A 22,950-nucleotide genomic window follows, 5' to 3' on the forward strand; every position below is an offset into this window, starting at 1 on the left:
GGCAGTGAGACAAACTACAAGCTAGGGAAAGCTTTTTAACAAATGTGATGAAGGAATGGTATCCTACATAGAATTTCTTAAAAGAAGAACTAAATAACAACTGAATAGGGAAATGGGTAATGACATACAAGTGCATATCACTGGAAAAGAAAACATAAATAACCAATAAAGATGGAATAATGGCCATCCTCAGTAATAAGCAAGAGAATAGTAATTAGGAATATAATGAGAAATCATTTAATGTCCAAAATGAACAAAAGTTAAGATATCTGACAATTTCAGTTTTGGAGAGGGAATGTATACTCTTTCAGTGGTAAATTTTAAAATCACTTTGGAAAACAAATTTGCATTCCTTTAAGAATGTAATCAGGCTACATTTCCTATAATCCAGCAATTCCATATCCAGCTGTATAACCCTAGAGAAACTCTATATATTTCACATTCACTAGATGTGTGCATGGATTTTCCCTGTAGCATTGTAAAAGCTGGAAGCAAACACTGGAGAACAGATACTGGATATAGTTATATAACATGTATATAATCTACAACCACTGCAACTAAAAGGATACGTTTTACAAAGAAGATGTTCAGTAAATTAAAGGAAATTGCAGGAAACTATGTATAATATGGTATCATTGTATTATACTCAAAAAGTTTTTAAATAAATTAAATATTCTTTAGTTAATAAATTCAAGAATATATGGAAAAATTGGGGTTGGTATAGAAACAACCATGGCAACGTAAACACACCGTACAGAACGATGGCAGCATGTGTGGGAGTGTGAACTAGAGCAGGATCACCCAGGTAGCAGGTCATGGTGTTAATAATACCTCACTGGTATTGTAACGTTTAGTTTTAAGGTGGGTGGCTTTAATTTTATTGTCTTTTAAAAGCTACTTTATATGATTTAGTGTATAATAAATACTATATAATGGGGAAAGTTATGAGTTGATATGAATAAAATATTATTTAAAACAGAGCTATAATTCACAAATGCAAACTCTGTATAGTTGATAAAATATTTGAGGCTTGAATAATATTAAAATAGATTAGTCAAGACTGTATACTATGAATGTTCATAAGTCAGTGTGTGTGTGTATACATGCGTGTTATTTTCCCCCTTAAATCAATAAGTTAAGTTTATGGTAGACTAGCATGTATTTCCAGAGAAGGCCATGGCACCCCCACTCCAGTACTCTTGCCTGGAAAATCCCATGGATGGAGGAGCCTAGTGGGCTGCAGTCCATAGGGTTGTTCAGAGTAGGACATGACTGAAGTGACTTAGCAGCAGCAGCAGCAGCAGCATGTATTTCATAATTAAAATTTGGGTGCAGTCTATTCTTTACATTCATTATAAGGCCAGGTGTATAGCTGAAAAAAAATCAACTAAGATGTCTTCAGACAAACATGTCTATGTCCTGTGATATACCAATCATCATTGTGAGATAAAGTTAAATAACATAAAACTCATGTGTGGTAGACTGGACAATGGCCATAAATCCATGCATACTCTTTTTTTTTTTTACATGAAGTTATTTCAATTTGATCTTTTTTTTTTTAATTTTATTTTATTTTTAAACTTTACATAATTGTATTAGTTTTGCCAAATATCAAAATGAATCCACCACAGGTATACATGTGTTCCCCATCCTGAACCCTGCTCCCTCCTCCCTCCCCATACCATCCCTCTGGGTCGTCCCAGTGCACCAGCCCCAAGCATCCAGTATCGTGCATCGAACCTGGACTGGCGTCTCATTTCATACATGATATTTTACATGTTTGACTATTCTTCTAATCAAGAGATGGAGTCTATTTTTCCAGTCCTTGAACAGTGACTGGCCTGGTGATGGTCTTTGACCAATGGAATATGGCAGGAATGACACTTTTTGAGTTTCAGAGCCTGGGCTCCAAGAAGTGTGGCAGATTCCATTGTCATGAACCTGAAACTGCCACATTAAAAACCTGGTCTGGTTTACTACAGAGTGAGAGGTCTCATGGAGTGAAAATAAAGGTGTTCCCACTAACAGCCAGAATGGTGCCCCCTCATGTAACCCTTGTGTATGTCCAGCACAGCTGACCCCTAAGCTGCATATAATCTGATGAATGAGTTTACATTAAAGCAGCAGTGGAAATACCACAGAACTGTGAGAAATAATGAATCTTCATCATTTTAAGCCATTAAGTTTTGGGTTATTTTTTACATAGAAATAGATAACTTAAACACCAAAGAAGGTTGAATGTTACTTTAAAAAAAGAGAAGAAAGGGAGACCTATGGAATGTGATACCAAGAACTGCTAAGCCTCTCTTCACTTTCTGATGCATGTATTTTAATCAACCATTTGGATAACAAGGGACTTCTGACTACCTATGACTGGTCATTTGAAGTCACTCAAAATTCAGAATTCTATGTCAGGTGAAAATTCCAGCAACTTGCTCTCCTCCATTTTGGTGAGTAACAGCTATCAAGTAGGGAATGTCAGTGTCCACTGAATAGTTACTGAATCAATAAATAGGTATTAAAGAGTCTTGACTATATTGTCTTGACCATATTCTATTGGCCAGAAGCATCCATAAGTCTCACCCACGTTCTGGGGAGGGGAGTACACAGGCTGACAGTTCATAAACAGCAGTGGCGGGAATCATGGGGCCACTCAAGGTTCTGAGTGTCACAGTTAGAGAAGGTACACAGACAATAACAATACAGCATATATATATATATATATATATATATATATACTGCTGCTAAGTCACTTCAGTCGTGTCCGACTCTGTGTGACCCCATAGACGGCAGCCCACCAGGCTTCCCCGTCTCTGGGACTCTCCAGGCAAGAACACTGTGGGTGTTAATATTATACACATTTATATATATATATATATTTCCACTACTTTCCTTCTTGTTTTCTGAATTTTATAAATATATATATTTATAAAACATATATATATTTATAAAACATATATATATATATATATATGATAATGATAAATACTAAAGTGAAAAACAAGTCAGGAGCAGAGGAGGCAAAATTAGAAATTAATAACAAAAATGGTTCCCAAGGAATGCTGGTGGCATTTCAGTTCAGACCTGATATGAGGGGAAGGACAGGTGGACTCCTAGGAAAGAACAGGTAAAGGCAAAATCAAGAGCAAAGTTTCAAGACAGGGTAGAGTGAGCACATTCCTAGAGCACTGCACATGCCTGGAATTCAGCAAGCAAGAAGGCAAGTAGTGGAAATATTTTTGGAGGCTCCAAAATCACTGATGATGGTGACTGCAGCCATAAAATTAAAAGACACTTCCGCCTTAAAAGAAAAGCTATGACCAACCTAGACAGCATATTAAAAAGCAGAGACATTACTTTACCAACAAAGGTCCATCTAGTCAAAGCTATGGTTTTTCCAGTAGTCACGTATGGATGTGAGAGTTGGACTATAAATAAAGCTGAGTGACTAAGAAATTGATGCTTTTGAACTGTGGTGTTGGAGAAGACTCATCAGAGTCCCTTGGACTGCAGGGAGATCCAAAATAGTCCATCCTAAAGGAAATCAGTCCTAAATATTCATTGGAAGGACTGATGCTGAAGCTTAAACTCCAATCCTTTGGCCACCTGATGCGAAGAACTGACTCATTGGAAAAGACCCTGAGGCTGGGAACTATTGAAGTAAGGAGGAGAAGGATACAAGAGAGGATGAGATGGTTGGATGGCATCACCAACACAATGGACATGAGTTTTGAGTATGCTCCGAGAGTTGCTGATGGACAGGGAAGGCTGGCGTACTGCAGTCCATGGGGTCGCAAAGAGTCAGACATGACTGAGCGACTGAACTGAACTGATCCTGGATGAGCCCAGCTGTAACAGGTGAAAGCCTTTAAAAGAGGGTCTGAGCCTTCCCTGAAGTGATAGTTTCTCTGTGCAGCCTGATGAAGTAGACTGTCATGTGGAGGAAGCCCACATGGCCAAGACCCACAGGCGGCCTCGGGGACCTCAAGGGCAGCCTCCAGTGAAAAGCACCAGAAAGTGAGGTCCTAAGTCATACGAGTGCAAAGCAATGAATTCTGTCAACAAACTGAGAGAGGTGGAAGTGGATTTTTCCAGAGTTAAATCGCAAGATGATAACATAATCTAGCCGACACCTGCAATGCAGCCTTTTGAGACCCAGAGCAGAGAGATGAGTATGAAATTTAAACAGTGCCTGACCTCCCAATCTCTGGAAACTGTTAGACAGTCAATGTGTTTAGTATTAAGTGATTACATTTGTGGTAAGTTTTTCCAGAAATCAAAAATTAACACTACACTTATTAAAATCAAGCTCCACATAAACAAGGCTTTTGTTGTGCTTTGCCCAGCCCAGGCAATCAGTGAATATTGAATAAACGTTTCTTTTTGTCACTTAGAGCATTAGGCAAGCTGGTTCTGTCTTCTGCAAGGATTTATTTATCTAGGCTTTTGTTACTAGGCTCATCTCACCACTCAGATCGTTCATGGTCACCCCTGCTTCCAGATGTTTCCCTGTAATCTCCCTTCAGTCAGTCAAGTGCTCTTCACCTTCTCCTCTGCTTGTTCAAATCCTACCCACCTCTTGTGTGCATCTTCAGCAGATACAAATTTGTTTACAATTTAAAAATGATGGGGCTTCCCTGGTGGCTCATATGGTAAAGGATCTGCTCCAGGTTCTGTCCCTGTGTCATAAATATCCTCTGGAGAAGACAATGGCTACCCAGTCCAATATTCTTGCCTGGAGAATTCCACGAACAAGGCTACAGTCCATGGGCTTGCAAAGAGTCGGACATGACTGAGCCAGTAACATTTTTACAGTGATATGCTTCCATCTTAATGATTTCAACAAAAAGTGTAAATCAGATTAAAAAAATTTTTGAGGTCTAAATTTATAGACATGGCATGTTCTTTTGGAATCAAAACACTGAAGAAGCTGAAGTTGAACAGTTCTATGAAGACCTACAAGACCTTTTAGAACTAACACCCAAAAAAGATGTCCTTTTCATTTTGGGGACTGGAATGCAAAACTAGGAAGTCAAGAAAACACCTGGAGTAACAGGCAAATTTGGCCTTGGAATACGGAATGAAGCAGGGCAAAGACTAATAGAGTTTTGCCAAGAAAATGCACTGGTCATAACAAACACCCTCTTCCAACAACACAAGAGAAGACTCTATACATGGACATCACCGGATGGTCAACACCGAAATCAGATTGATTATATTCTTTGCAGCCAAAGATGGAGAAGATCTATACAGTCAGCAAAAACAAGACCAGGAGCTGACTGTGGCTCAGACCATGAACTCCTTATTACCAAATTCAGACTTAAATTAAAGAAAGTAGGGAAAACCACTAGACCATTCAGGTATGACCTAAATCAAATCCCTTATGATTATACAGTGGAAGTGAGAAATACATTTAAGGGCCTAGATCTGAAGGATAGATTGCCTGATGAATTATGGAATGAGAGTCATGACATTGTACAGGAGACAGGTATCGAGACCATCCCCATGGAAAAGAAATGCAAAAAAGCAAAATGGCTGTCTGGGGAGGCCTTACAAAGAGCTGTGAAAAGAAGAGAAGCGAAAAGCAAAGGAGAAAAGGAAAGATATAACCATCTGAATGGAGAGTTCCAAAGAATAGCAAGAAGAGATAAGAAAGCCTTCTTCAGTGATCAATGCAAAGAAATAGAGGAAAACAACAGAATGGGAAAGACTAGAGATCTCTTCAAGAAAATCAGAGATACCAAGGGAACATTTCCTGCAAAGATGGGCTCGATAAAGGACAGAAATGGTATGGACCTAACAGAAGCAGAAGATATTAAGAAGAGATGGCAAGAATACACAGAAGAACTGTACAAAACAGATCTTCATGACCAAGATAATCACGATGGTGTGATCACTCACCTAGAGCCAGACATCCTGGAATGTGAAGTCAAGTGGGCCTTAGAAAGCATCACTACGAACAAAGCTAGTGGAGGTGATGGAATTCCAGTTCAGCTATTCCAAATCCTGAAAGATGATGCTGTGAAAGTGCTGCACTCAATATGCCAGCAAATTTGGAAAACTCAGCAGTGGCCACAGGACTGGAAAAGGTCAGTTTTCATTCCAATCCCAAAGAAAGGCAATGCCAAAGAATGCTCAAACTACCACACAATTGCACTCATCTCACACGCTAGTAAAGTAATGCTCAAAATTCTCCAAGCCAGGCTTCAGCAGTATGTGAACCGTGAACTTCCTAATGTTCAAGCTGGTTTTAGAAAAGGCAGAGGAACCAGAGATCAAATTGCCAACATCTGCTGGATCATGGAAAAAGCAAGAGAGTTCCAGAAAAACATCTATTTCTGCTTTATTGACTATGCCAAAGCCTTTGACTGTGTGGATCACAATAAACTGTGGGAAATTCTGAAAGAGATGGGAATACCAGCCACCTGACCTGCCTCTTGAGAAATTTGTATGCAGGTCAGGAAGTAACAGTTAGAACTGGACATGGAACAACAGACTGGTTCCAAATAGGAAAAGGAGTACGTCAAGGCTGTATATTGTCACCGTGTTTATTTAACTTACATGCAGAGTACATCATGAGAAACGCTGGACTGGAAGAAACACAAGCTGGAATCAAGATTGCCAGGAGAAATATCAATAACCTCAGATATGCAGATGACATCACCCTTATGGCAGAAAGTGAAGAGGAACTCAAAAGCCTCCTGATGAAAGTGAAAGTGGAGAGTGAAAAAGTTGGCTTAAAGCTCAACATTCAGAAAATGAAGATCATGGCATCTGGTCCCATCACTTCATGGGAAATAGATGGGGAAACAGTGGAAACAGTGTCAGACTTTATTTTTCGGGGCTCCAAAATCACTGCAGATGGTGACTGCAGCCATGAAATTAAAAGACGCTTACTCCTTGGAAGGAAAGTTATGACCACCTAGATAGCATATTGAAAAGCAGAAGCATTACTTTGCCAACAAAGGTTCGTCTAGTCAAGGCTATAGTTTTTCCTGTGGTCATATATGGATGTGAGAGTTGGACTGTGAAGAAGGCTGAGCGCCGAAGAATTGATGCTTTGAACTGTGGTGTTGGAGAAGACTCTTGAGAGTCCCTTGGACTGCAAGGAGATCCAACCAGTCCATTCTGAAGGAGATCAGCCCTGGGATTTCTTTGGAAGGAATGATGCTAAAGCTGAAACTCCAGTACTTTGACCACCTCATGCGAAGAGCTGACTCATTGGAAAAGACTCTGATGCTGGGAGGGATTGGGGGCAAGAGGAGAAGGGGACGACAGAGGATGAGATGGCTGGATGGCATCACTGACTCAGTGGACGTGAGTCTCAGGGAGTTGAGCTGGACAGGAAGGCCTGGCGTGCTGCGATTCATGGGGTCGCAAAGAGTTGGACACGTCTGAGCGACTGATCTGATCTGATCTGAATAAGCAGATATTATCAGGTTCATGTTTTCATTGCTTTAAATAACCTAGTCCTCAAAATATTATTTTAAATATATGTATGTGGTTTATATGTATATATAGATAAGTTATACAATTATTACTTACATGCCAGATATTATGGTAGTTTTACAGACTATCTTCTTACTCCTTTGAATATAGAAATCAACTTTCATATGTTTTTTATTCTCTTTTTTCATGGAGGGAACTAAGGTGTGGTTATTTTAGATAATCACTCAAGGTCATAAAACCAATTGGCAGAGCTGGAGCTTCGATTTGTGTGACTTCAATGTTTTTTTTCCCCAGTATTGTAAACTATCTCCTTAATTAAATAAAAAGTTACATGAAACAAAATATACATAGTATCAAAATATATGAAACAAGTATTTCTCATTATCTTATATACCTATATACTTATCAAAATATCTACTCATCTTTCACTTTGCTATCTTCTCTTTAAGTGTCTGTAAGGTTAGACACCTTTAAACCTACTGATAAAATTTATCACAAGTCCACAGGTGATCTTAGACCTGAGTCAACAGAAAAAAAAAAATGTGTGTGCTTATCTGAGTGAGCAATGAGGGATGAAAAGAATGAAGGGATTGCTTTCATGTCAAATATCGTATCCATAAAGCAGCAAGTTTTGAAGAAAAAATTATGTGAGTCAGTCAAGATACTGACTGATCTATCCAAAGAGAAATGTACAAGGGCACAGACTCATCACTGCAAAAACTAGACAGACAACTGTGTACTGGTATAGCAGTAAATTTTATTTATAAATACCAAGAGAACCACACCCGTACTTAATGTTCTGTGGATCCAAGCTAAAGAGGACAAAAACTTCCATAGGAAGTCACAGGATCAGATTCAAATTTTCCTTTGTATTTCTGACTTGTAATTACCTAAGAGCTCTTTTACAATCTAAGTGAAAAATAATTTAAGGTCAGTTCTCCAGTCTGTGCATGCTTGTGTACATGAGTTTTTAGCTGTAAGTGTGACCGGCAGTATGCCTGTTTAGTACAGAACTGTTGTCATGCACACCTATGAAATTTGGCTTACATAATAAAGCAATATAACAACCTGCCACCAGTCGTTGAGACAAATATAGAAGTCATAGAGCTACTAGCTGATGTTGCCAATTTATACAACACTGATTTATAAAAGAAAGAGAGGATTAATTACTTCAATGTCAGTTATTCTAGTGATAGATTCAAGGAAAATTGATGAGAACACTGTGTCCTTGTAGGATAATCATTCCTGTCACTCATTCCTAATTTATACTGAATGGAGTCACTGAAGCCATGCATTAGGTTTCTGTACAGTTTGTGGGTGCAAAGAACTGGTTTAGTAAAACTCTGATAAATTGCAAAGATGTACATAAATTTCTAAGATATAAAAGTGTGAGGAAAACACAAATTTCAAATTCACAGTTAAGACATAAGAATTGCTAACTGTTTCTAATTTTTTGAACTTTAAAACAGATCGCCAGGTACAAAATGTTGATAACAAAATACTTGTGTAGTCTTTACCATCTAGTTATTGACCTCTAGTCACAGAAGACTTATTCAGGTTTAATCTTGGAAATTCAGTGGTTAAATATATATTTTAATGATGATACCAGTAGTGCAAATACTTTTTATAACAATAATAGCAATATGAATAATGATAACTAAAATGTATCAAGTGCTTCCTATGTTCTCTGTGTCATTCAATTTTTCCACTGAGCCACATGGTGTAGATATCATTATTACACCACTTTAAGGACATGTTTTAGTGGCAAATCGCAGGCAATACCTGCTCTTGAAGAAGTGGCCAGGTGTGTGCCTTTCTGGAAATATTTTGCCATGGTTCTCCCTTTCTTGAATCATAAACCAAAGATAATTCAGGGGCAACTTTTTCACACTATGAGTCTTTTCAAAACACTTTGCAGTTAAATCAATAAGACCTTTTAGCTCTCCACATTTTTCAAGGTACTTTTGCTACATTGCATCTGAAATTTCATCTAAACCCCTTTAGGTAGCTGAGTACTGCTGTCCATACACAGAAGAAAGCATTGCTCAGTGGTCAAGAGCTGTGGTGTCAGACTGCCTGCATTGTATCCTAACTTCTTTGCATACTACCTATGTGAATTCAGACAGTGAGTCAACCTGTTACTCCATTTGCCATTATAAAAATACATAATAGTTACTACATCATGAGTTTGATATGAGGACTAAATGAAATAATGCAAATATGCCATTTAGAACATAGTATAAGTTCCATGCACATTAGTTCTCATTAAACCTATCTTATAGGTAAACGATCTGGGGCACAAAATCCAATGTCCAACAAAGTGAGTATCAAGCTAAGAACTCATAACCATAATTTTATGGTCAACATTGTTGCTTCTTCCAAACCCCATGTCAGTTGTTTCCAAACTTGATTTTGGATCTTGTGACAAGCAAAAGGATTATTTCAAGGGATCCTTAGGTTCATATAAAATAATAATAATAGCACCTAACATTAGCATGTTAAAAAGCAGAGACATTACTTTGCCAGCAAAGGTCCATCTAGTCAAAGCTACAGTTTTTCCAGTAGTCATGTATGGATGTGAGAGCTCGACTATAAAGAAAGCTGAGTGCTGAAGAACTGATGCTTTTGAACTCTGGTGTTGGAGAAGACTCTTGAGAGTCCCTTGGACTTCAAGGAGATCCAACCAGTACATCCTAAATGAAATCAGTCCTGAATATTCACTGGAAGGACTGATGCTGAAGCTAAAACTCCAGTACTTTAGCCACCTGATGTGAAAAACTGGCTCACTGGAAAAGACCCTGATGCTGCGATAGATTGAGGGCAGGAGGAGAAGGGGATGACCGAGGATGAGATGGTTGGATGGTATCACCGACACGATGGACATAAATTTGAGTAAACTCCAGGAGTTGGTTATGGACAAGGAGGCCTGGTGTGCTGCAGTCCATGGCATTGCAGAGTCAGACACAACTGAGTGACTGAACTGAACTGAGCTGAACGTTTATTAAGCACATACTATGTGCTAAGCACTGTACTAAATTTCTTACATAGATTGTCACATTTAATTCTCAAAACCCTATTTGATAGACATTATTAGTTTCTCCCTTTACAGATGAGGAAGTTAAGGCTAAGAATCTTTAAGTGATCAAGTAACTGTGCAGGGACACACACAGCCAGTAAGTTCCTGAGCCAGGAATCAAATTTAGACAATGTGGCTAAAGTCTTAACATTCACTTTCACCTACTGACTAACTTAAGTGAAGAGATAGCATTTCATCCCAGTCCAAAGTTGGATCCTTCACCATCCCACCATCAAAAACCCCAGTGTTTTTGTAATCATATATTTTCACATTTACAACATGGATGACTTAAGAACCTACATTGTCTCATTGTTTTGGAGCATTTAAGATAAACTATCACAATATACCCAAGAGTAGGTTTATTAAGTGGAATTACTCTGCTTCCTCCCTACAATTAGAATATCTTCCCTTCTACAGAACGTGAAAATGCTATGATTTTAGATTTTAACGTTTTTCAGCATTTATATTTCTAAACTTCATTAAACATGTACAGTTTTTCATTTCAATTTTGGGTTGTAACCTCAAGAAACAAAATATATGTAGATGTATAAATTTTATTTAACACCTATTTAAATACATAGATTAGATGATATCTAATATACCGATTCTAAGATTTAATGCTTCATCATTTTTAATTCAGATACTTTTAGAAATAGAAATATATTTACATGGTTCAGAAAGTTTAAGGTACCAAAAATATTAACTTAATGAATAATCTTTCCTCTAGTACTTTCTTCAAGCCACACAGTTCACTTTCTCACAGGCAACCATTTATTAGAATCTTGACTATATTTCTGGAAATATTTGCAAACATACAAAAATATTTATATGCATATTACTCCCTTCCTCATTTTTATACAATGCGCTTTGTATGGCAGCACGCTTCACATACTTCACAGACTCTCCTGTATCCTGTTTTATTCTCTCTCTCTCTTTTCTCTCTCTCCATTTTATATATATATATTTACATACACACACACACACCTGTTGTTATTGTTGTTTAGTCGCTAGGTCATGTCGACTCTGCGACCCCATGGACTGTAGCCCTCCAGGCTCCTCTGTCCATGGGATTTCCCAGGCAAGAATCCTGGAGTGGGTTGCCATTTTCTTCTCCATGGGATCTTCCTGACTCAGGGATCAAACCTGAATCACTTGCATTGCAGACACTTTACTGCTGAGCCAGTATGGAAGGCCATACATATGATGGAGCAAGCTCAAATATATATGTATTTTTAATAAATGCTCCATACTGGTATTAAAGACTTCCCTGTTTCCACTGCCAAATGTGTATTCTTCATTATGTTAACCATAATTTTTAAGCAGTTTCCTATTAATGGCTTAATAGGACATTAATGATTGTTAATGACTGTTTTCAGCATTCCATTACAAATGACTAATATTCCATATACATTAATTCACACACGCATATCATTTGTGTAGCATAAATTCCTAGGAGTGAAGTGTTGGATCAAAGGGTAAAAGTATTTGCAATTTGACACATATCACTGAATTCTCTTCCAAACAGTTGGTCCAAACTTATAACTGTTACTCAGTTATGAAAGTGTCTACTTCAATTTTTCCATTAACATTGGAGAAAATGTTAGCATTTATGTTTCATGCTTAAATAAGGTTACACAACACACATTCCAGGGATGTTGGCAGGTTTCTTAGCACCAAAGTTAAATGATATAACCTTAAATTTAAAAGACTAAAACTTTGTCCATTAAAGCATTAGTGATAAAAGTAACATTTTAAACAGACACCTAAGATCTGAAGTCATAAATATGGATTCAAAGTTTCTATGTAGTTTTTAGAAGACAAGTTTTATTCCTAAAAACACAAGGTCAAATTAAACATATTTTCAGTTGTAGAAAGATCTCAATGACATTAATGATATTATTTCTAAAGAATTTTTAATTTGCAGGTACTTGACAAAATGTCTCTCTTTTTTTTTTGGACAAAATATCTTAATCACAATTTTCACTTAAGAGCCTAAAAAGGAAAAGTTTCAAATGGCACAGTCTCTGCCAAGAACGTTTTTGTAAAAATCACTTTTACTACTTGTTGAGAAAAAACTATATGGCCTAATTTCTTTATAAACATCATGTGACGCAATTTGTCCAACCGCTTTATGAAGGTTGATGATATCAAGCCAAATTTAGAGAACAAAAAACTGAGACTCAACAATATTAACTAGCTTGAGCAACACAACAAGTAAATACTATAAGTCAATGGGTAAAAATCCCCCACATGTAACAGTCACAGAATAAACAGACAACACTGTTGAATGGATGAGTGAAATACGCAACCAATTTTTAATCCTGCCACAGCTATCTAAAGCAAACATCTTACCTCAAAAGCAAATGACGAAGAAGAGAGGCAAGGCTTCAGATGACCTGATCTACAGAGCATTAGGAACACCAAGCAACGGAAAGTTTCCAGAACAGCTGCCTTACGTCTGAAATAAAATGTCATTTACATGCATTACCTTTGAATGTTCTTTATTTTCCTGTTATATAATAAAATGTATTGGTTTATTAATATATTTATGTTCATAATTATAAATTGTTAATAATTCACTGATTATTTTAATAATTGATAAATTGTTATCATTTTCAAAAAACACCTAGTATTTTAATATATTTGAGGAGTATATACCTCTGAAGCTGTTCGTAAACAGGCATTAAACTAAGACACAAAATGCGTCTTTTTAAAGAACATCTATTATTGATCAATGTATTACTTAGTTTGAGCATTGATGAATTGGGGTGAAACATTTTCAACTAATAAATAAAATATTCGACAACTAAATTTCTAGGGTTTAGAGAGTAGACTCCCCTCACTCATCCAATATCTTAATACTTCATTCATTTAATAATTGACTTCTTAGGAGGGCTGATATAGTTAACTACTTTAAAATAATAGAATAAAATAAATGAATAATAGAATAAAATAAATAATAAATAATAATAAATAAAATAAATAATAAATAAAATAAATAATAGAATAAAATAAAATAATGAATACTTGAATAGTGAAATATCGGGAACATGATAATATGTTGTTAATTCTGATATTATAGGTAGCATGAATATAGATCTTTGTCAATAATTTTGTGATGACTGTTTTCTTTATAATACAGAATTCTTGAAACTCAAATTCTGACATACATAAAATAGGTATGTGTATTTAAAACAAAGTTGAGGGTCATATATAGGCATTTAAAAATTGCCTTATAATAGCAGTAGTGAACAGCTGCTTTATCAGATTCAAATAAGCTTCACAATGAATTCAACCAACATTTATTGTATAATTAAATATTTTCATAAAAAGCAAATGGTATTTTTATGATGGGTACATTTTCTAATAAAATATTATTGAACTAATATAATTATAATATAGCTATATTTTATTTAGTAATTTAGAATACAGTAGTATGATTTTTTCAGAGAAGGCACTGGCAACCCACTCCAGTACTCTCGCCTGGAGAATCCCATGGCTGGAGGAGCCTGGTAGGCTGCAGTCCATGGGGTTGTTAAGAGTTGGACACGACTGAACAACTTCACTCTCACTTTTCCCTTTCATGCATTGGAGAAGGAAATGGCAACCCACTCCAGTGTTCTTGCCTGGAGAATCCCAGGGACGGGGGAGCCTGAGGTTGCTGTCTATGGGGTCACACAGAGTCGGGCACGACTGAAGCGACTTAGCAGCAGCAGTATGATTTTATGTATATGCAAAAAGTTAAGACATTTTTCCCTTTGTAAAATAATTTTGTATTATCACTGTAAACTATTTTCTAATTGATATTTGGGTAATTTTCAATGATAAAACAGAAAATAAAATTTCTATTTTAAAACAATTTATTTTTTATTAATTGTGTTCTATGGCCTTTTTTGAACTGTGGTGTTGGAGAAGATTCTTGAGAGTCCTTTGGACTGCAAGGAGATCCAACCAGTCCATTCTGAAGGAGATCAGCCCTGGGATTTCTTTGGAGGGAATGATGCTGAAGCTGAAACTCCAGTACTTTGGCCACCTCATGCGAAGAGTTGAGTCATTGGAAAAGACTCTGATGCTGGGAGAGATTGGGGGCAGGAGGAGAAGGGGACGACAGAGGATGAGATGGCTGGATGGCATCACTGATTCCATGGACATGAGTCTGAGTGAACTCCGGGAGTTGGTGATGGACAGGGAGGCCTGGTGTGCTGCGATTCATGGGGTCACAAAGAGTCGGACACGACTGAGCGACTGAACTGAACTGAACTGAACTAATGGTCTTTTTAAAAAATTTAAATTTATTTATTTTCATTGGAGGCTAATTACTTTATAATATTGTATTCGTTTTGCCATATATCAACATGAATCCGCCACGGGTGTACATGTGTTCCCCACCCTGAACCCCCCCTCCAACCTCCCTCCCCGTACCATCCCTCTGGGTCATCCCAGTGCACCAGCCCCAAGCATCCTGTATCCTGCATGGAACCTGGACTGGCAATATTGTGAATTAAAACATACATAGGAAGAAGCACACAAAACAGAAATATACAGCTCAATGACTCTCAACAAATAAACAACCATATAAACAGCACTCAGTATCAGCACCCTAGGCACATCTCACCTCCTCAGTGTTCCACCCTCCCTCTGTTGCAGAAAGAATCACTAGCTGTTGTTTACCGTTTATGGTACTCATACCATCTCCTACCTTTTCATTGACATTTTTATTGATTTAGCATAAATTCCTAAAAACTATGTTTTACTTTTATCTTTTTGTTCTATTTTTTGTAAGTAGAATCATGTGCACTTTTTTTGTATTAGTATCTTTTAATCAGTATTGTTAGTGAGATACATTTACATTTCTGCATATAGCAGCAGCTCATTCTTCACTTGTGCATAGTATTCTGTTGTGTGAACAGACCAATATTCACACATCCATTCACCTCGGGAAGGACATTTAGATTGTTGGCCACATTTTTTATTAAGAACAATGCTTTCTGAACATTCTTTTATATGCCTTTGGGTGTACTGGCTAGTATACACCTGGGATTGAACAGCCAAATTTAATGAAATACTCAAACATTCTTCAAGTTAAGTATCCCAATATAAACCACCTTCTGCAGAGTATAAGCATTTCACAGCTTGTATTGTCAATATTTTTAATTTTAGACATTTTTGACATAAGATCTTTGAAGTTTATAAAAAATTGCAAACAGCTTTTCCTACCTCAAAAATTGATTTTTTTTAATGCCTTGCTGCTGCTGCTGCTGCTAAGTTGCTTCAGTCATGTCTGACTCTGTGCGACCCCATAGACAGCAGCCCACCAGGCTCCCCGGCCCCTGGGATTCTCCAGGCAAGAACACTGGAGTGGGTTGCCATTTCCTTCTCCATTTTACTGCCTTATTAAGGGTTAATTTTTGAAGAACTGACATTCATAATATTATTATAACCTAATTCACCAATTTTATCTATATTATGGATTGTTGTGGACCATTCAATATTTTTACCTACTCCAAGGTAATAGACATATACTACTATGCTATCCGCTGGAATATGTACTGACTTTCCTCTCACTTTAAAGTCTACAATCCCCTGAAACCAGAATTAATTTTTATGGAGTGAATTATTTGTCAAGTTTATTGTTCTTATTCCTATGTGGAAATCCAATTTTTCTAAGACCATGTGCTGAAAAGACAGCGTTTTCCTTTTCCCATAGCTCTTCAGGGATGACTTTGTCAGAAATCAAGTCTTTATATATGCATAGATCTGTTTCCAGATTCTCTGTTCTAACCTTTATGCCAATAAAACATGTTTAATTACTATAGATTTATAATATATCTTGATAGCCAGTAGCTCAGCTCCTGCCATTAAAAAAAAATCTCAAGACTGTGTTGGCTATTATTAGGCCTTTGCATTTCCATATACATGTATTTTAGAAAGAGTCTGTCAAATTCTACAGGAAAGAAACCTTTTATAATTTTAAGTCAAATTGCACTGAGTATGTAAACCAACTGCTGTGATTGTAATCTTCACAAAATTGAGTACTCCAATCTATGAATATAGTATCTCTCCATTTTTTAATTCTTTATTTTTCATAATATTCAGTAGTTTTATAGTATGGTTTAGAAATATACTACTCATTTTTTAGGACTGTTTTTTTCTTGTATTTGATATATTTGATCTTTTGCATAAACTTTTTATATTTTCTAGTATGTAAAAATATAGTTGATAATTTATTTAAAACTTTCCCTAAATTCATCCATTAATTTGAATACATTCCCGATAGATTCCTTCGATTTTCTAATTAATTCACTATTCAGATTTCTAGATTAATTAATATAAATTAATTTTCTAATTAGTTTATTAATTCCTTTCAAATCTCTATGCCTTTTCTTTCTTTCTCTTTCATTTCTCCACTGACAGTTTCCAGCCCAGCATTAAATAACAGACATATCTAACTGGTTCTTAGTTTCGAAGGAAAATTTTCAACATTTCACTTCCTTTCTACTATGACATACCTATATCCAGTATAAGTTCCTAAATAAGGCCAAAGGCAGTGGAGACATTTATATAAACATATACCATAACTTACTATACCCTAGGATACATTGCAATAAAATCTATAGCCTGCTATTCAGCTTATTTATTTGTATCCATGGAAATAAAAAAGTCTATATTAAAAAGCAGTATACTGTTGATATTGCTGATTGATCATTTTAGTAAGTATATACAAACAATAGAATTGTGATCCTTAAAATGTGATCCTGATGCTTTGGATCTGGTTATTATTTCAGATTGTCTTCTGACTCAGTTTTTCTATTTTTCTTTTCTGTGGCTCAGTATGTATTTTATTTCTAGTATAACAAAGTAGGGATGAAAAGCCAAACAAAATAAATGATAAAAATAAATACATATTTCATACTGTACTGTATGAGGGTAAGAACATCAACTTTAAATACACTGGTGGCCCTCCATAATCATGGGTTTTGGATCTCAGATTCAACCAATCTAAGGGCTGGTGCACTGGGACGACCCAGAGGGAGGGTATGGGGAGGGAGAAGGGAGGAGGGTTCAGGATGGGGAACACAGGTATACCTGTGGCGGACTCACTTCGATATTTGGCAAAACTAATACAACATTGTAAAGTTTAAAAATAAAATAAAATTAAAAATAAATAAATAAACCTAAAAAAAAAATTTTAGAAAGTTTCAAAACACAAAACTTGGATTTGCCACTGCCAGCAACTATTTACATAGCATTTATACTGCATTTATAATGCAGTATACATTGTATTAGGTATTATAAGTGATCTAGAGATGATTTCACTTATAATACCTAATACAATGTATACTGTATTATAAATGCAGTATAAATGCTATTATAAGTGATCTAGAGATGATTTCACTTATAATACCTAATACAATGTATACTGTATTATAAATGCAGTATAAATGCTATTATAAGTGATCTAGAGATGATTTTGGAGAAGGCAATGGCACTCCACTCCAGTACTTTTGCCTGGAAAATCCCATGGATGGAGGAGCCTGGAAGGCTACAGTCCATAGGGTCACTGAGAGTCGGACACGACTGAGCGACTTCACTTTCACTTTTCACTTTCATGCACTGGAGAAAGAAATGGCAACCCACTCCGGTGTTCTTGCCTGGAGAATCCCAGGGACGGGGAAGCCTGGTGGGCTGCCGTCTCTGGGGTTGCACAGAGTCGGACACGACTGAAGTGACTTAGCAGTAGCAGTAGAGATGATTTAAATTTATGGCAGCCTGTGCATAGGTTCTGTGCATAAATACATCATTTTATATGAAGGACTTGAGCATCTGCAAATTTTGGTATGAGGGGCTAGGTTCTGGAACCAATCTCTAATGGATACCGAGAAACAACTATACATACATTTAGGCATATATTGTGAACTATTCAATAGCAAAGGAAAATAATAAAATCTTTTTTATATTTTATTAAGTACTCAGAGTTATACTCTATGCTTTGCCAAATTAATCATTTTATTTTGTGGGTTTTCTTAATATATTTGAAAAACCTAAATTTCATCTAAAAGGCTTAGATTTATAATTAACCCTTGATATAAAATCAGACAAACCACTAGTCTGTTGCATTTAAAATGAAAGTGTGAATTTGCAGTTTCAGCTATATTCTTTTGATAACCAATGTTTGCTGAATTTCAAAATTTCACAAATATTTTAAAAATCACATTACAAAGTTACATAAGATGAAAGAATTTCACTTTTTACCTTTGATCCAAAAGAAATCCAATGGAGGTCAAGGTCAGGATAATGAAGCAAACCCTCAGAAGGAGAGTGACCTGAGATAGCACCTGTCAAACAAACACAGAGACCAATGGATTCTTTAGGTGGGTCAGCCAAGTGAGCATTAGAATTTAAAGCTGACAGGAATAACAGCCCCCATTTTATTTTATGTTGCATCATTTGTTACTGACATTTTTCAAGAAGGTTGAATATACAAGGAATATTTTGGTTTTCCTAATATCATTTAGTTATCTTGTTGGGCACTTGAAGAATGAATTAGACAATTCTAATGATGGCAGCCATGAAATTAAAAGACACTTACTACTTGGAAGGAAAGTTATGACCAACTTAGATAGCATATTAAAAAGCAGAGACATTACTTTGCCAACAAAGATCCGTCTAGTCAAGGCCATGGTTTTTCCAGTGGTCATGTATGGATGTGAGAGTTGGACTGTGAAGAAAGCTGAGAGCCAAAGAATTGATGCTTTTGAACTGTGGTGTTGGAGAAGATTCTCGAGAGTCCCTTGGACTGCAAAGAGATCCAACCAGTCCTGGGTGTTCTTTGGAAGCACTGATGCTAAAGCTGAAACTCCAGTATTTTGGCCACCTCATGCGAAGAGTTGACTCATTGGAAAAGACCCTGATGCTGGGAGGGATTGGGGGCAGGAGGAGAAGGGGACGACAGAGGATGACATGGCTGGATGGCATCACTGACTCAATGGACATGAGTTTTGGTGGACTCAGGGAGTTGGTGATGGACAGGGAGGCCTGGCGTGCTGCGATTCATGGGGTCGCTAAGAGTCGGACATGACTGAGCGACTGAACTGAACTGAACTGAATGATACTTTGCTTAAAGTGTTCTTGCTAATAATCCTTTAAAGTTTTGACTTTCATAATTCTTTGAAACACCTGTATCCCCACGTATGGAGAAATCACTTACCTTTTATGAATAAATACCACCTTTCAATGGTTATTTTAAATATAAGCCCACTCTTTGTTGTTTCAAACCCAAAGCTGCCTTTAATAAAGAAAATATTTAAAGAAGAATGTGTTTATGTGTGTGAACACATACATGAAAGAGATTACACATATCCACTCACACTTTGATGAAACCTATATATTCCTACCTGTAAGTCAAAAGTCCTTTTTTGAGTCAGTAACAAAACCCACATATCTCTCTGTCATAATTACAAATTAATTATATGTTTTGTTTACATGTAAAAATTTAATAATTATGTTTATCGAGTATCTACTGTTTTACAGCTTCCATGCTATGTGTTTTATACACATTAATTCTTTTTATATGCCCAGCAAACTTGCAGAGTAGGTATTATATAAGCTTTGAATATGAAAAAGCAAATGAAATGAGACTTAAAAGATTAAGTAACTTTTCCATCACGCAGAAATAAATGCTACCTCTGAAATTCAAAATAGACCTAACTGACCCCAAAGTGTGACAGTGGTAGAATCCATATGAGCAACACACTTAAAGGGATTGGAAGCAGAGGTCTATACTGAAGTTACTCGTGAAAGGGCCAGGAGGTTACTGCTTCAGATTGAGAGTAGATGAATAGAATCAAGGAGTTGGTTTACACAGCCAGCCACTGGACGGCTTCCCTACTCACCGATGGTACTGATGTTTCATAAGAACACCAAAGGTTGTATTTCATTGGCTAATAGAGTGATCAAACACTCTCCTTTTTCTTTTTCCTAACTAGAGGTAACGTCAAGTCATTATTAACTAATATATACTTTACAACTAAGCAGCATCTGTCCAAAGTTATAAACAAAAGGTACCAATTGCCACTGCTGCTCACACCCAGTATCTCTGTTCCATATCATCTTCTGAATCAGCCCCATCTCTCATGGACAATTTCTAATACTTCCCAAGTCACTTTCCATATGCCTAGGATGGCATCCAGAATTGCCAAGGGAATTTAACCCTCCAGAGCCATAATTCAGTACAAGACTATTAATGAGTTGTCAAAGATCTGAATAAAAAGTGTCGGGATGCTTAGGAAAGTGGAGACAGTGCTGGATATCAGATATAGGAAGGAGAATTTGGTGAATTCCACGTTTGAGTGGAGAGTTGGAGAGCAGGAAAATGCTATTTAGGTGTGTGACATTCAGCCGTGGCTTCTCTGGGACAGTAAAGCAAAACAAAATATTTTCCCCATGGTAGAAGTAATGAGGTGTGCTTGAGCAGAGAACAGATTGTGTGTGTGCTCAGTCATGTCTGATTCTTTGCGACCCCATGGACTGTAGCCCACCAGGCTCCTCTGTCCATGGGATTTTCCAGACAAGAGTACTGGAGTGGATTGCCATTTCCTCCTCTAGGGGTTCTTCCTGACCCAGGAATTAAACCCATGTCTCCTGAGTCTCCTGCATTGCAGGAGACTCAGATTCTTTACCACTGAGCAATCAGGGAATGTTGGCTTAAGGGGAATATTTTGTTTCTAAAAACATGCTTCTTATTACCATTATTGAAGAAGTATTCTTCTGTATTCTTGCTGGGAAACCCCATGAGTAGAAGAGCCTGGCAGGCTACAGTCCATGGGGTCTTAAGAGTTGGATACAACTTAGTAATAAACAATAATACACACACACACACACACACACATGTATATGGACATAATATATATATTCTTCTCCTATATATATATATATATATATAGGAGAAGAAAATGGCAACCCACTCCAGTATTCTTGCTTGGAAAATCCCATGGACAGAGGAGCCTGGCAGGCTACCGTCCATAGGGTCGCAAAGAGTGGGACACGACTGAAGCGATTTAGTGTATCATTACTGCTTCTTTTTGATCTTTTAGGAAAAAATTCATATGGAAGGGAGAAATGATTTATGCCTCACACCTGTAGCATGATTTTAAATGCTCTAAAAGAATGCAGGGTTTGAAATTATTTGAACCTATTAGCCATGTAAACACGGTCAGATTTTTCAGCATTTCTAAGCTGTGTTAAGTGATCAGTACATTTCAAACAAAATATGAGTTTGGAAGAGGGCTTGGCATAAAGTAAGAAGTCAACTAATGGTCATGATAAGTATCAATGCTATTATAGTTAGGCTTTACTAATTTTCCAAATAGCACTCAAGCTAATCTTAATTAATTACAGTATGATAAGGAAGCACAAATAAAAGGTTAATCAGCTCTTCCAAATATCACAGGAAATTAAGAGACAGAACAAAATATATTTTTTGTTTTGATAAGGGAATTTATGATCCCTGGGCTAAAAAATGATAAAGAACTCCTCTTTTTGTAAATTGCATCCTGGCTAATGGTGTTGGTGTGAAAACCAACTTAATATGACTATCTGCCTGCCTTGTCAAGCCTCTACTGGCTTCTAAGTACCTGAAATTTAGCCTGATTACAACCCTGTATTTGAGTTCCTCTTCCATTCCCCACTCTTCCTGCTTCTCTTCGTTTGAGGGTGGCACCTCCAGTTTTTCATTTGCTCATACACACAATTAAAACACCCTCCTGACTGGCCTCTCTAATTCTAAGTGTGTGTCCACCTATCCTGGCTTCCCACCCTGAGTATGTAGCCAGAGTTATCTCTTCAAAAACGTAAGTCATGTTATATCATTCTTATATTCTAAATCCCCCACAGGCTTCAAATCTCACTCTGAATAAAGCTCAGTCTTTACTCTCGCCTCTATACAACATACCCACTATTATCATATCACCCCTGAATAATTCTGTCTTTCACTCTTAAGCTATATCAGAAATTCTGCTCTTCCTTGAATATGATAGACTTCCCACTCAAATCTATTTCCTCTACAGTTTCTTAGGCTTAAAATGACTTCCTCCAGTGATCCTTAAGGTTTATTCCTTTATTTCATTCAGGTAACTATCACATATCCTTGTTCACCCTATGTAAAATAGTAATTCTCCATATTAATCTATAACTTTATTCTGTTGTATTTTTATAACATCAATAATATGTTTGTTGAGTGACTGACCAAATGATTGAATATTTTACATATGTGTTTATTATTCATAACTTTAATATAATTCTAACTGACCTAATAAGTAGTTTAATATTAAAACATTAAATATTTAACTTCATATAAATATATTAGTTCCTTAAAATTAAAAAATTCAGTTTTTTGATTAACAATTTAATATTAATATACTAAATAT

General features: G+C 36.5%; 1 protein-coding gene across 6 annotated transcripts in view; it reads right to left on the reverse strand.

Annotated features, from left to right (window-relative positions):
• AGMO (alkylglycerol monooxygenase) overlaps window positions 1–22,950 on the reverse strand; it is a 408,240-nt gene that overhangs the window by 188,229 nt on the left and 197,061 nt on the right. For all 6 annotated transcript variants that reach the window (XR_011566186.1, XR_011566185.1, XM_019958485.2 and 3 more), the window contains 2 exons: window positions 18,779–18,861; window positions 12,878–12,983 (listed from right to left, as the gene is read on the reverse strand). Coding sequence is in view for 4 of the 6 variants with exons in the window: in XM_019958485.2 (XP_019814044.1) it covers window positions 12,878–12,983; window positions 18,779–18,861 (189 nt within the window). In the remaining 2 variants the exon portion in view is untranslated. The remainder of the gene's footprint in view (window positions 1–12,877; window positions 12,984–18,778; window positions 18,862–22,950) is intronic.

The sequence above is a fragment of the Bos indicus genome, chromosome 4, assembly GCF_029378745.1.
Source record: "Bos indicus isolate NIAB-ARS_2022 breed Sahiwal x Tharparkar chromosome 4, NIAB-ARS_B.indTharparkar_mat_pri_1.0, whole genome shotgun sequence".
In the NCBI taxonomy this organism is placed as follows: domain Eukaryota; kingdom Metazoa; phylum Chordata; class Mammalia; order Artiodactyla; family Bovidae; genus Bos; species Bos indicus.